The 15,240-nt window shown below is 36.9% G+C and overlaps 1 protein-coding gene across 2 annotated transcripts in view; it reads right to left on the reverse strand.

The window, feature by feature from the left end:
* Nucleotides 1-1,322: 1,322 nt before the first annotated feature.
* PDE6C (phosphodiesterase 6C) overlaps nt 1,323-15,240 on the reverse strand; it is a 29,592-nt gene continuing 15,674 nt past the window's right edge. The window contains exons 12-22 of one of the 2 annotated variants that reach the window (XM_075424191.1): nt 12,944-13,090; nt 12,455-12,562; nt 12,238-12,347; nt 10,084-10,171; nt 8,275-8,375; nt 7,085-7,192; nt 6,730-6,793; nt 5,617-5,691; nt 5,395-5,478; nt 4,194-4,347; nt 1,323-1,381 (exon numbers count right to left, since the gene is read on the reverse strand). In XM_075424191.1, the coding sequence (XP_075280306.1) occupies nt 1,323-1,381; nt 4,194-4,347; nt 5,395-5,478; nt 5,617-5,691; nt 6,730-6,793; nt 7,085-7,192; nt 8,275-8,375; nt 10,084-10,171; nt 12,238-12,347; nt 12,455-12,562; nt 12,944-13,090 (1,098 nt within the window). Of the gene's footprint in view, nt 1,394-4,193; nt 4,348-5,394; nt 5,479-5,616; nt 5,692-6,729; nt 6,794-7,084; nt 7,193-8,274; nt 8,376-10,083; nt 10,172-12,237; nt 12,348-12,454; nt 12,563-12,943; nt 13,091-15,240 lie in introns of both variants that reach the window. The other variant, XM_009935670.2, reaches the window with a different exon arrangement.

Raw genomic sequence — 15,240 nt, forward strand, 5'->3', positions numbered from 1 at the left:
TAGAAAGGTATATAATATGGCAAATCACTCTTCTCGTTTCTCTGTGGATTCTGAGGGTGCTTCAGAGGAAAAAAGAAAAGTATGGGTCTGCTTTCTTTAAAGGGGGAAGAGACGTGACAGGATGAAGTCTGCATGTCAGACGTGTCAAATGCAATTCCTGCAACAAACATCCATCTCCGCTTAGATTTGGAGCTTGTTCTAGCGAACACTCAGACCAGTGCGTAGTGCACTAGCTGTTTTCCTTCCGTCATCTGCAGGAGGAGCTGGCTTCATGAGACCTGAGTAGAAGGCATGGAGTGGAGTCATTCTTCAAGAACAGAAGGTTTTGCTAGGGAGATTGTTGTTGATGAAGACCTAATTTATGTGCAGTCTTTCTGCTTAGTTTCAGAAAGGGAGGTAATGTGAATTCTGGTGTGCTCTACTTCTGCTGTCCTCTGCCTCCCAAGATTAAGTTGGTGCCAGTTCATTGGTTTTCAAATACTTTCATTTACTGCATTTTAGAAAAGGTGCGTTAGGAGTACATGAGCCTTCTAAAATGCCTTTGAATGTAGATCCTGCTGTCGATGTATAGGTGTCTTGGTGAACTCGTATGCAAAGTATGATGTTTATGGTCTGCCTTTTTAGATTTTTACGATAAAAGGTGGTCAGTTTAGGAACTGTGGGCAGAGCCATTTGCACATGGGCAAAAGAGTGTTTTTTCGGAGCTATGGCTACCATGTACAGATTTATCCTTGGCAGTTCAGAAAATATACTGTGTACCGTGGACCTGCTTTTAATAATTATGAGCCAGGGAATTGTGTTGAGTATTCTTAAAGTGAAGGAGATGTTTACTCTGGAACTTTTTATGGTACTGAGAATGAAGGAAGAGGACAATTCCAGATTAAGGAAAGACGCATAATATAAAAATCTAAATATGTAAGTTAGAAAAATCACAATTTTTCATTTGAATTGTACATGTTAGATTCCATTCAGTAATTTCATATAAGATCTGTCAAAATAATTTATATTTTTTCTGGACAATATGCAGAAGTTACATATTTTAATAAAATTGCTATATGTAAATTGAGTGACGTGAAAAAATATCTGGAGTAGAGCACACAGTTAACTCATTTTGCACCATTATTTTTCTTTTAATTTTCCAGTTTTTATTTGTACCTTTTTTTTACCCCGTTAAAAATTATTTCCAACGAATGGCAAGTGTTTAAGAGGATTGTTAAGAGATCATTCTAGACTATTCTATGCGAAGCAGAAATCCAGTGGGGCTCACTGAAGTTCCTTCTAGATGTCTTTTCTGTAGCAGAAGCAGTGTTTGAGAGAAAGAATTACAAAATTATACATGTTTTGGATTTTCCATCCTCTCCACTTCCGCCACCACCTCCAGCTGCATTTTCAGCTAAAAAACAGAGAAGGAAAGTAAAGTGAGTATTTTCTGTTAATTGTAGCTGCTCTAATGTCTTGTTAAAAAGGTGTTGCTTTTGTGATACACATATAATGTGTGTTTGACCTTCTGAAAATTGAACATGAACTACTTGTCTGGGAAAATGGAATAAGAAGCAGTAACACATGGTATATATACATACATGTATATAGTGTAGCAGCTGATACCAACATTTCTCAAAGGACCAAACACACACTGAACCACTCTTACTGGAAAGTTTCAGTAGTTAAATACACATACCTCTGGCCCACACATACAAAACTGAGGTATGCCAGCCATGCAAAAGAAACAAACTCTTGGATCAATATAATCTGTGAATCTTTTGGAAGCAGATGATACAAAAACTTTAATTTGACCTAATTGTATAAGCCTTTATCAAACCCTGCATGAATCCCTTTGTAGTTACCAATTGAGAGAGAGACACTTTCCAAGTTTATTTATAACGACTGATTCTGTTACTGTCTCTCTCAAATGATTCCACAGATGTTCATTGGTCATAGTTAAGATTCTTTCAATATAATGAACTGCGTTTCCAGGTTCACTTAAGGTAAGATACTAATATTAGAATTAAAACTTACATTTGAAAGCTGTGGATCACCATGTTACTAGGTCATTTTCGACCCTTTCCACCTGCATTGAAACATGTCACATAATCAGTGTCCTACCCTCTGTAATTTGTGGATATAATTAACACTATGTTGCTACCTATGTATTTTATTTTCTTAGTTTAATACTGCATTCTGTTTTAGTTTCTGTTCTGAACTTTCCACTGTAGTGGTTCAGCAAATATGTTTATTTTGTTTTCTGCCTACCGAATAAGTATGAATAACCAGGTCAGTGTGATCTAGAGAAACCACCGTGGTTCAGCATGTATCAAATTGTTTTGTATGAACTGACTTAAACTTGTATATTTACATCGCCTTGATTTGACAGTGTCAGATCTGTTCTTCACAGATGTGCATGGCCTCATTCCAGTGCACATTTAAAAAGATGCAAAATAATTCACTTACATTTAGTGATACCAGCTGTGATATGCAAAGGTCAGATCCTTAGCTCCTGCAAATCAGTCTGTCTATGTTTGCCTGTGTAAGCTTCCTTCTAGGAAAATACTTCTTTCCTTAAGTTAGTGTTTAAGTGATTCCAAAATACCAGTGATGTAAGATGTCCTAACTTCAAGTAGGAGTAGAAATACAGGAGTCTTCCTAAATATATAATTTATTTTTTATTTTAAAAACCTTATGCTTAAGGGCATAGGATCAGACTGTAGTAACTATAATTTTGCCAAGAAAGCAAATGTATAAGGAGATCTGTGTGTAGGTTCTGGGTTGTTTTGTTTTGTTTTGCTGGTATTTCTGTGAAGTTCAGATGCTTACATTCCAGTGTAAGGAAAGAGGACTTTATTCATACTCACAACCAGGTAGTTCTCAGCAATAAATTGATCTTAAATAAGATTATATGATTAATTGCAAAAAAGTGTCTTTCAAAATAAATTTGGAAAACAGTGGGTGGGCATAATTTTGGTGAAAGTGTGTTTAAGTGGTATCACAGTGTGAGTAGGCCAAAATATTTCTTGTAATTTTATTACAATAATAATATTTGACTCAATTTGTTAAATTTCTCATTGAAAAGTCTGCTTTTATTAAGCCATGTAGCTTTACAGTACTTTTTTTAACCACTTTGCAACAACTTTTTTTTATTTTAGCTTAGTATTATTTATTTTAGGAGCTAATAACTCTCTAGTTCCACTTCACACTCTGACAATAACTTGATGTGTTACCTGGGGTAGCCTCTCTTTTGCATGAAGTGTGAAAAATACTCACCTATTTCCCACAGACACTGATTAACAAATAAATTATTCAGTACTGTTTTATATTTTGAAGATGTGAAACACATACATAGAGTAAACGAATTTTTCTTCTTGAAACTAGCTGACAATAATTCTGTAGTAATCGTGTTTTTGTTTTAATCTCTGAACCTTTTCAGTTATCTCGGCTGATTTTCAGAGCTGTTGGCCTGCTGTTCCACACGCAATACAGGATAGAAATGACTGACTCATTTCACTCTTACACTTGAGTGACACGTTCTCAGTTTCTATAAAATCAGATTCTCTTGCAGGTTATCATACACAGAGCCATACTTTCACTGTTAGGACTTGGGCTGTTGTAGGAAGATTAGTGTTAAATTTGTAATACGAGAGAGTGCATTTCAGCCAAGAAACTGATGGTAGGGAACTAGAGCCAAAAGCTTTATCTTAAATTTGGAAAAGAAGTGGGGATTTGCACTGCTTTTTTATGTTCTTCCAAATGCACACTATCCATTCCCATCTCTTTTCCTCACACTTTTCATTTTCAACTTTAGTACCTGAATACATTTGGGGCTGATGCCACACAGAATTTTGATACATCTCTAGTATTTCAGGTGATTGCAGCATTCACAAAGAAGTATTTAATTGCATTGTTTTAAGTCTTAAGACAAAAGAAATTTTACATTCACTTCACTTTTGTGATGGTCATATTTTCTATAATTCTGCAGTATAGAAAATGAGGTCAGTGTACTGGATTTGTGTAATCTTTAAAGGTTACTCCTCTTCCAGGTAAAGATAAAGCTAATTTGGCTAATTCAGAACTTGCATACTATTAGTTTAAAATTTAATAGAATATTGCACAAGTGCATTGCGTGTGTGAATTTGAGAGCGAGAGAATGTGTTGACTGCCTTACAAATATATATAAATGAAAACCTTAGAAGTTACCTAACCTTTTTTGGCAGCCTCCTCTTCTTCCTTTTTCTTTTGTTCCTCAATAACTTTCATCTTCTCTTCATATTCATCAGCTCGTGTTTTCCATTCAACCCTGTTGTTTTGAAGGCCATCAAACATAGGTGTAATTTCCTTGTGAAACCTCGAGAATTCCTATACAGATAATTTAAATTAGCAAATTAGAAATTTTTAAACACTGACAATTTGTGAAGTCTGAATTTGTGGAAATACTGCTGCTTTGCAGAGAAAACAGTAAGTTTCTTTTTTCTATTAAATCTTTCAGTATGTGTGCTAGATTAATCAATATTTCATTTGATTTCACATTTTTTCCAAGCATTTGTTCCATCTCTGGTAGTGGATTTTCTGTAGAAGAGAAAAAATTTTATAAGAAGTAGTGTGAGTACCTGCTGGTGCACTTTTGAATCCATGTACCTGGCCATGCAGTGGTGGCATATTATTGGAAATACTGTGTCAGGATAATAATGTCCTACTGTGCACAGTCAGTTAGAAAAGATCTGAATTGTATGCTACACATTTTAGTGTCTGCCATAATCCCGTATCTGATAGTCTGATTCATATAGTACAATTGTAACTATGATAGATGGTATTTTATTATATGATTTTCAGTATTGGGGTATAATAAATAAGTCTAGTATCCTCCAGTGTATTCCAAGCAGAGGAGAATGTATCTGAAGATGTTAAAATACTACATGTCACTTTTCTGCATGACATTTTGCGATAATATTAAAAGCTAGACAGGGATTAATAATGTTGGCATTTCAGTGCCTTACAGAAGATGTAGAATATCTGTATTTCCAGGATATTGTAAGTTTCCTATTCTCTTTGCTATGTCATTAACTGCTTTCTGTAGCCACGCACATGTTGTATACTTATGTTAAATGAGACTCTAGAATAGGACTGGGCTTTCTAACAGTATTTCAAGGTAGTAACAAAACCTCAGCTGCCCTCAAGTTTCACTGAGATCTTCATTTTTTATGAATTTGCTTGACATCTCAGGCATTTGCTTTGTGGGAACAATTCTTCCATGTAACAGAAGACTGAAAAATTGTGTCAGTTGTGATAGTTGTTTATCCTGTGATCAAGAGTCCTGCTGCTGTCTAGAATTTTTTAACTGCAACATTTTGTCACTAATTGTGCCATCAGAACTGCTGCAGTGGGAAAACAAAAATATATTCTTACCTTATACACAAATGTGCATACAAAATCTATGAAGCCAACTTGGAGCTTAGGTAGTTCATCTCCTTTATTTCTGTCCATCATAGGCTAGAACAGAATAGCAGTAATATCAATTATGTAGATATCATGCTTTTTGGTATAATTACCTAGTAAGCATCATGGATCTATTCAATGTTTTAGTAACAGTTAATATTGCTTAACACAGTTAAATTATTTAGTACTTACAATTGGTTGTTGCTGTAGCACAGTTCTTTCCAGGTCACCTTGCTCCCAGAATTCGTTTGCAACCATGAGGGCAACCTGAATAATCACAAGTCAGTGGAAGTGTCAGCATAAAGCAATAAATTTAAATAAATAAAAAAAAAGAACAAGGCTTGCCTGAAAATGTGAAAATGTTGATTCATCAAGAACTGGCATATGACTGTTGACTACTTAACTATTATCACTAACTTCGACAAAGAGAGGACGTATTTATTGCTAGCTGCATTATTCCTGAGAAGTTTAAAAAGTTCTCCAGAAATACAGAGTTTTGGTCAAAGACAATAGAATTCCACTCTTTCATCCCTGTAGAGATAGTCAAGCACTTCTTTCAAAGATTACAGCCGCTTTCTGGTGTGCTTAGGGCTTTTTCAAGCAAATCATCTCTACCAATATTCTGGAGCATGCTGAGTAAATGCTGATTATTGTCAACAGGAATATGGCAACATTAGCAACATAACAGAATCTCCTAATACCTGTAATGTGTATTACTTAGAGGGCTCCACAAGCATCTGGCAGTTGTATTTTGATTATGTGTTGTTAAAACCTATTCCTGTAAGGCTAAGTGATGAGTTTCAGCGTGATGGTCAGTAACTACTGAAGTACTGGAAGTACTTCTGTACAAAGCAGTGTCACACTGTATTACAGAATTATTTTTACTGTGTTTAAACTAATTTGAAATGGCACCAAGATCTACAGAATAGACACAATTAATTCAAATCATACTGTTGTTAAATCTGTACCGTAAAAATACCTGAAAAACAGTGAAATTTGGATAGCACAAAAATAAGTGAGTGATATTTAAGGGTTGCTAGAACAGCTGACAGAACCAGGGATGCCAGTTTTAGCTGAAGGACAAGCAGAGAATGGTGGAACAACTGTAGAGTGGTTGGGGAGAGGTGTCATGGAACCCCTACACTCACAGTGGCAGAAAAATAGAGGTTTTCTGGAAACATGGTTGGGTGTAGATACTTAAATATCTATAAAATTATAGTAAGTAATTTTTTTTAAATGATCATGCACCAAATAGGCAGTAAAACAGATAGCAAATGCAGTATTGGCTGTTTGAAAAGTGCCTACCTTACTTTGCACTTCCCAAGGCTTGGTTATAGCAGACAGGTCACATCCAGTCATCATCATAGCCCTTTGAAAACATGAACCAAACCAGGAATAGAGTTAGGATGATGAGAGAAAGAAGAAAAAAAAAAAAAAAAAAAAAAAAGGAAAAAAAGGCCTAGATTTCTTAAGGAATTTAGATACCCAAGATGCACATTTTGAGAAGACTGTAGACATCTATTTCTAACTTCAAATCATGGTTATGCTCACCATCCAACATTAACAGTAAGACTTAATTTACACGTTTAGGTGCCCAAATTCTTTCCAAATCTGGTCCTAGATAACTGATTGAATAAAGAGTAAAATATTAACCACCTACATGATGACTTCTTTTTTGGTTGGGTCGATAGATATATATTTGATTGCCTCCTCTTCTGTTTCCATTTTTTCAATTGCATCCACAATCTTTTGAAACATAGTTCTTTTCCTGTTAAAACATACCAATAAACCATATATAGTTCCTGCTTTAGAAATTAAATAAAAAACAATATTTCTGATATTTATACTTTTTCAAAGTAGTATCCTAGTCATAGTAGTACCAATGTGACACCTTCCTGTTGAACTCAAACTTTTCAGGTAATGTAGCACATTTAGATTTTGCTATATAGCACTGACAAAGAAACAAATAACCAATTTCCTGACATTCTTGGTTTTTTAGTATTACATTTGTTACTTCCTCTAACAGAATGAATTGGGAAGAGTGAAGCAAATATTAAAAAATATTCTTCCACTCCCTCCCCTCAAAAATCCAAAGAAGCACTGAGACCTGAGAAGAACTTTGAAAAACATAAATGTGTCTTGCTATTGCTTAATATATCTTTTAATTTATATTTACAATGAATGAAATAATGGAATTACTGTACCCTAAAATTTAATAACTGCTGTTGAAGAACTTACTAAATTGTTTCCTGTCTGCCGGCTTTAAATTGTCCCAGTCATAAGACATTTGGACCAAAACAAAAAGCTCCATATATCTTTAAGGAAAATATCCATTGTAAAAGCACATGAAGTTAGTAACTTAGAAACAGAATGGATGATTTATATTTGGAATCTTTGGCATATTTAGCACTGGGATCAGTTGATGTCTGCAGTTTTGTTTTTAAACCGGCATCTTGATTTCCATGTCATGAGCATACTCCTGTTTAGTATGAGTAACTGTAGTATGGTACACTGAATATCACACGTGCACACAAACTTACGATTTGGCTACAGAATCCACACTTCTAAAATACAGTGTTTGCTGTAACTAAAAGCATATTTGAATGATCTACTAAGTGTGTACTAAGTATTGTATACATTTATGTGTTCTCTAATTTGAAAGCTTATAATGAATCTAAGAATGTCTCAGGTTTTTGTGGGACTTAGACTTAATGACAATTTTAAATATAGCTCTGCATTCTGCATATAAACACCTCTGTACTCTGCATATAAACAACAAAAACTACAGTCATAAATTGTATAGGATGGACAATGTTTTCAGTAGGAAGTTATACAGAACTTAGTACTTACTTGAAATACAAAGCCAAGTCAGTTGCTATTATTGCAACTTCAAATAAGTGTAGAACAGTTTCATACTGGCGCTTATTTAGGTTCTGGAAGATGTTTAAACTCTGCAAGATGGAAAATTTACGAATTCAGTTCCTTTTATAACACTGTCTTTGGTTTGTACTATACAGGTTGTCTCAGAATAGTATAATGAAACTGGCTAACTACAGTCCCTAAACTAAAATAATGCTACAAGTGAAAAATTATTCAGTTGGTAAAGATGGCCCTGATTCACGGCTAATAAATGGCTCCATAGCTGTGTGAGTGGCAGCTAAGTCTAAGACACCGCCCACGGAGGCTGCACAAATAACGAACGCCACAGTGACTCAACCCGTTGCAAGTCCTGCTGCTGCCATATATAAATGAGAACGAAAGAAAACCACCCGTTTCCCACGTAATTAGTAAAGAAATGGCAGTTCTTCATAATTTCTTTACAGTTCACATTCCATAAACCTAATTTTCCTAGACTTCTTCAAGGTTCACAGTAGACGCTTTTTTCTTCTGTTAGCCTGGGTCAGCACAATTTGCCTGCAGTGCTATTGGGGACCTAGTATAGTAAGTGCAATGGCCTTTTCCTCATGCAAATGGAATGAGAGCTTTCACACCCAGCATTTTTCTAAGTGTTCTGGTTTTTCTTCCTTCTTTAACTGAGGGGTCAATACCTGTGAGAACAGGGGGAGCAGTGATGCTGCTGTTGAGAGCCTCCAGAGGATCGTGAGGACTGCTCCAGCAGAGAGCAGGGACTAGTCCCTGCCATCTCACATTTGAAAAAGTACATTGCCGTCAATAAAGGCAAAGGTGGTTTCTGGGGGCTTTTTAAATCATAAATGGGGGTGTTTTATGATCATTGTGCTACTGGTTAGTGTAAGGATTTATTCTGTGGCCTCATGAGGTCAGGAAATAAGACCATCACAGGGATTAGAAAGTGAAAAATGAGGGTGGAAGTGGGTGCCTGCCATGCTGCTGCAAACAAGTGGGGTGGAAGGGGCACATGTTCAAGCCTTGCCTGTTAAATCTCTTCTTTCTCTGCAAAATATGTAGTAAAGAATTGTAAATATTCTCTTCCCTTGTAGCCAGGACAGAGGCAGGCACCACTGAGGGACGGATGGCCGATCCCAGCCAGAGGAGCAGGGCTCCGCAGGGCAGAGGGCCCTGGGGGCTGCACCGCCGCCATTTTGTTGAGCCTGAGGAGACTGTGGTGGGGAGCCTCAGCTCTGCGGCTGCTGCGAAAGGGCAGCTGCGGGCACCTGCCTAACTCAGGGAAGGTCAGTAATGGGAGCTGCAGCAGAGCCTCATGATACCACCTTCTCTGGTTTAGCAAGGTAAGGTGTGTGGGGGTCTGGCGTGGGAGTAAGGGGGCCCTCCATAAACAGCTCTATCCCTTTGCTCCTCAGCTGCCAGAGCCAGCGGCTGAACTTGGACCTCCTGAACCAGGGGCAGCATTTTTATTACAACATTTTGTATGTATGTTTTGTATTATCTGCTCTGGTTTCAATATCAACTGTTTTGTGAAAGTGGAAAAATCCTGAGGAGCGTGAGTAAGGCCCAGAGGAAAAGCTTCTCTATCCTGAGTGACTCTGTTTCTGGCGGAATTACTGATGTTTTTCTAGAAGTGGACAATGCATAAGAATTTGGCTAAAACTTCTGAATTTTAGCATAGTTTCTTAATCTTCACCTAGAGGAATGAATGAGACACGGTGAAATTTGGAACCTCATAACTTAATTGGATCTTTTGTGATGATCGGTGCGAGCAGAAGGTTCATGCAGACATACCTCATCTTGCAGTAGGGTTTTACTGTACTCTAGGTGATGCCTTTCTAAAATGGAAGAGCCGTGAAGTTTTGCCAGCGGAGCAGCTGACCTGTTGAAAAAGAAGTAATTCTTTATAATATTTTGAAGGCAATATTTTTTATTCAGGATTCAGATTTTTAGGATTAAAATGCTTATGATCTGCATGTTCAATAGTTTATTCTATACATCTTAACCATTGGTATGATGCAGAGCAAAAAAAAATACTTGCTTGCCTTCACTCTTGTGACTGAGTAATGATGGAAATTAGAGAGTATTGGGTGTGCAGTGCCCACTAATGTCAAAGGCAATGTTAAATGCTTCAAAACTTAAAAACCCTGTTTTTTAAAGCATGCCTCTATTTTGCCTTGCACATTCAGTTTTGCTGTTTGTTTAATTTACATACCTGCATGCCTTAAAAATGGCCTTTATGTGTCTTTTAGTATTTATTGTGTGGCACAACTTTTGAGCTTTCGTCTGTCTGTAATGACTGTGGGCCACGTCCCCTGTGATTCTAACTTACTGTAACTAAGTTAAATCTAAAGTAACAGTATAATGGAGTTTAATTCCTCCAACGCCCTTGGGCTCCTCCCCTCCCCCAAAATCACTGGTTTATGGACTACGCAAGTTCTGACAGCTCAGGTGTGTTCAGTCTTATCACAGAACTCAAAGCATTCCTCTGGCCTTGAGCTAAGCTTCAAGTAGAGGAAATTCAGCACCAGATATAGTAGTGGGAGGAAGGGGGAAGTGTCCTCTCTATGTGGGCTCCAGGTGGTTCTGCATGTTTGGAAGTGTATTTTCTTCCTTTCTTCGCTTGGCTAATGATTCCGTTCCTTGGATAACTGAAGGCGGATTGCTACATGCTACCTGAGTTTTCTGAGTTGTGATTGGGGCTGTCGTGGTAAAGCCTGATAACTTTTATAAATAGCTTTACTGTGTGTGACCTCGCGTAGAGGGCTTTCAGCTAGGGAAGACCACAGCAGGAAGATTTAAAACCTCCCTTAAACTTATTTGGATGAGAGGCAGTCCGCTGAATAATAATCAGTGTCTGTCATTCTCTCTCTCCTACGTCACCTGGAGAATCCCTGAGAATAATCAGAAAATCCCCTTACGTCACTGCTCCAGCTTGCAGGCTGAAACGCCTCTCCTGGGAGGAGTGTGTATGCAGGGTCAGGGAGGGAGGATGAATCATTCTGGAGATACAGTCGGTGGGAAACTGTACTCAGAAAATTATGGTTATAATCTTGTACATGTGACATTCTGAAAAATATGTGTCCTGGCTAGCACATACAAACAAGCCCTAACAGATCACATAAATGACTAAATGGTAGATTCTTCACTCTTGAGGAGAAGAGTGGGTCTCACCATGATATGTAAGGTTGTAATAAGAAGGTAAGTTTAAAACAGAATGGATTAATATTGTTTTATTTTATAACAAGCATCTGCTAATTAATATTGTTTCATAACAGATGGGAAAAATCACAAAGAGATCCTTTAGAATATTTTCTCAAAACAAAAAGGAGCATGAATTGAAAAGCTTAACCTCATGATGTGTAACTTACTGGCATGTGGACCCAGCGGCAGAACACAAGCTCTTTAGCTCAGAATCCTGTATAACACGAGGAGATTACACCTCAGGAAAGGACCTACATCAGTCAGTAAACTGAGGAGGGGGGAACAACGGAGCTAGTCAAATCAGACAGTAGAAAACAGAATAAGATGCATCTTAAATTCTGTCTCCCTCTAAACTGGCCCTTGTCTATGCCACGTCCTGAAGCCAGAGAAGTGCTTATGCCCTGTCTTGAAGAAAAGTAATCCAGTTAGGGATTTTTATTTACTTTTCTCATTTCTTTGTGGTCTCATGTGCATGAGGCTCTGCTACAATCCAAGCATTGCAAGAGCTTAGAGTCTCTTAAAAATGAATTGCAGCTCCAGGAGATTCTTCTAAGATTCTGCTTTTGCATTTTGTCTTTGTGTTTCAGCTGTCATGACAAATGCTCTGAGGCAGAAATCTGCCGTAAGATAAATGTTCATTCATGCTAGATGAATACGGAATATATACCTTATATTTTTGCAAGTTTTGACACATCTTTTTCATTTGCCACTAAAAATACTACATATCTGAGCATTTGTACTTACTTCATCTGATACAAGTTATTGGTCCCTCTGTGATCAATGTCATGGCAGAAAGCAGCAGCAACCATGGCAAAGGCTTCTAGATCAGTATAGTATTTCTTTATTTTACCTGTCTGTAGAAGAAAACAGACAATTCTGAGTGTGTACCTTCCTGAATTTTCCAGTAGTAACTGAAAGGATAACTAAATAATGAATGTAAGGTTAATATTAGCAGCATTACCATCAGCAGAGTAAACATTGTTTGTCCCACGTTGAATCCATGTCGCCAGTTATGGTAAGTGATATCTCGATAACCCTTCCTGACTGTGTACATCCATCTTGTAAGGACCTATTATGAACAAAAGTGATTAAGATTGTGCTGTTAATTGAAACAAAATGATGGAATTCCTATAAAATTACTGGAATAGACTATGAAATTACTGTAATATTGTGCAAGTTCTATGAAAATAATTGCTTTTCATTGAATTAAACATGGAAACAGCAAATTGTCCTTGTGTAAACGCTTGTTGATTAATTCCTTCCATAGCTCACACAATTTCAGGGTTAGTTTTAAGACTTTATGACAAATATGTAAATGTTTAATTAAGAGTGGAAGGTTGTTATCCACCCATAATATTTTAGTATTGCCTACTTCTACATTAAAGTATCTACAGTCAGCTATTTTTCTTCTATCTTAAAATAAATATAAACAAGACAAAATAAATCAGACCTCAGCTGGGACTTTGAATTTTTCAACAACATTTATCTCAAAGAACAGTCGTATTCCACAAGTTATCAGGCCATGCTCTGTAACGGGAAAGTCACTGAAGCGGAATTCATACAGTTCTAAATCTTTTGGATCAGGTAATTCTTCTTTCTGTTAGGAAAAGTCAAACACACAAGGGTTTTTCTGGTAAGAACAAAGTTGGAAAAACTTTTTTATTTTCTTTTCTGACTTTAGTAGAAACGTTGCCTAAGGGCAGTATGCTTACTGTATCTTCAAAGGCCTCAGGTTTCAGCTCAAACTAATGTGTAATAAGCTATGAAACACAATCCTGATACTGCTGGCTTTCTTTTCAGTGAGGATAGGTAAAAGTCTTGGCCAGACAGTGTTACTTCCTGCTCTGAATTACAACACAATTGGTTGCGACCATCTCAACATTTCCATAGTTCAGAAACCTCAGGCCTTGGAATTTCTCCTTCCTGGTATGAAATCATGTGATTTCATGACCACTCAGCCTGGTCTCAAGGCTGCAGTTCATCTTTTTCACAACCAAAATTATGCTTGTTAAACATTGTTCTTCCCTTTTGGATCTTATAAATAATGACGAATACAGTGACCAAAACCAACCTGTCTAGAAGAAAATATTTTTTACTTTTATGGTAGAAGAAAGTATAACAACAGCATTTTTCTTAATAACAGAAGGTTTGCTGGCATGCCTTCCTACCCATAACCCTGTCTTCTCTTGGAGACACTATATGCAAGCAAAGACATTTCTGTGTTTTTCAACCTCTGGAGTGCTGGTGGTTTGTTTCTGCTCTGCAACCAACTGTCAAAATTAGTCTGTCTTACCTTGTCTCTGTGACAGTCTCTCTTTGTCTGTGATAGCCTATACATACTTAATAGACAGACCTGTAAGTTTGATTTAGCACATGCAAAGAGGACTGGAAAATCCTACAAGATCAGATGTAAAAATTAAAAAAATCTTATTTGTGTTCTTGTTTGTCTGCTTGCAGTAGATTCTAGACTGCTTGGTGTTTGAATGATCTCAGTATATGCATAAAGTAGAAGTTGTTACAATGCTTTAAATGCACAAAACATGCAGTATTCATGGTTGTTACGGCTTACTTCAAATCCCTTGGAGTCATTTACTTTCTAGTGCTGTAGCTGATGGTGATTCTGCCCTAGTCATTGCCTTTCTGTAGTTTTCAGCAGTCTGTTCTGAACAATCCTGACCACTGATGAAAATGAGGGATCATTCCAGAAGCAGTGGACTGTGTAAGGGCATAATCTTCTCCCCATGTATAAATTTCATTAGAAGCTGTCTGGATGCCATTCAGGGATTTTTCTCTGAAGTGCAGATACAGAGCTGAGCCCAGCTCTTCCTTGTACTAAAGAAACTCCATAAAACCTATACTAAGTTCTAAAATGCAGAGGATATGAAGGTTAAGAAGCCTGTATTAAATTTAAATTGCCTATTCTGTATACATTATATAGATTCACATTGAATAGCCCAACTGGTAATAGCGATATTAGTGAACTGTTCTATAACACTTTATCTGTATATCCCAAAGCCTAAGAAGAGTGGTATTATATTTTAAAGGATGCATCCCAATCCAAACAAGAATTAATTCAGCGAAGTCTGATGCAACAAAAAAAGTAGATTATATGATCACAATTACTTCCTTCCTCCATAATAGTCTCTAAATTATCTCCATTTTATGGATAAGGAAAAAGATGACTGAATGTACGCATATGTTTCAACAAATAAGGCTGAACATCCGTGCAAAGGTACTTCCTTCTCCCTGGGATTTTCTTTTATATCTACTCTGATCTGAGGTCAAGGACAAGGAAACCTGGAGCAGTTGTGTTTTAAGACCCATTACTTTGTGAATCATCAGATCTAGAAACACCTGCTTTATCCCATTAGCTATCTGGGATTCCAGGTCTTATAATAGGATAAAGCATTTGCATGTAGCCTTGGCAGTGCGGAAGTTACAGACCTTTGAATTTTTGACCCCACAATGTTGAGAAAACTTATTTTAATTGCTTTTAATAATTCATACCAGTATTATGTTTTTATGTTTGGAGCCTGTACCATAATTATCACTTGTTGCTCTACCAGTGGAGAGATTTTATAATAGTTATATATTAATTTTTGAAATTTTTCATGCAGCTAAATTAAATTTACTTTTAAAGTTATGTGAAGCTACACACGGTCGGTTGATATTCTTTGGTTTCACAACTTGCAAGCTGTGTGAGCATCTGTTTTGTGGGAGCCAGTAAAACCTTAACATCTTTGTATT

This window comes from Opisthocomus hoazin, chromosome 6 (assembly GCF_030867145.1).
Source record: "Opisthocomus hoazin isolate bOpiHoa1 chromosome 6, bOpiHoa1.hap1, whole genome shotgun sequence".
NCBI classification, from domain to species: Eukaryota; Metazoa; Chordata; class Aves; order Opisthocomiformes; family Opisthocomidae; genus Opisthocomus; species Opisthocomus hoazin.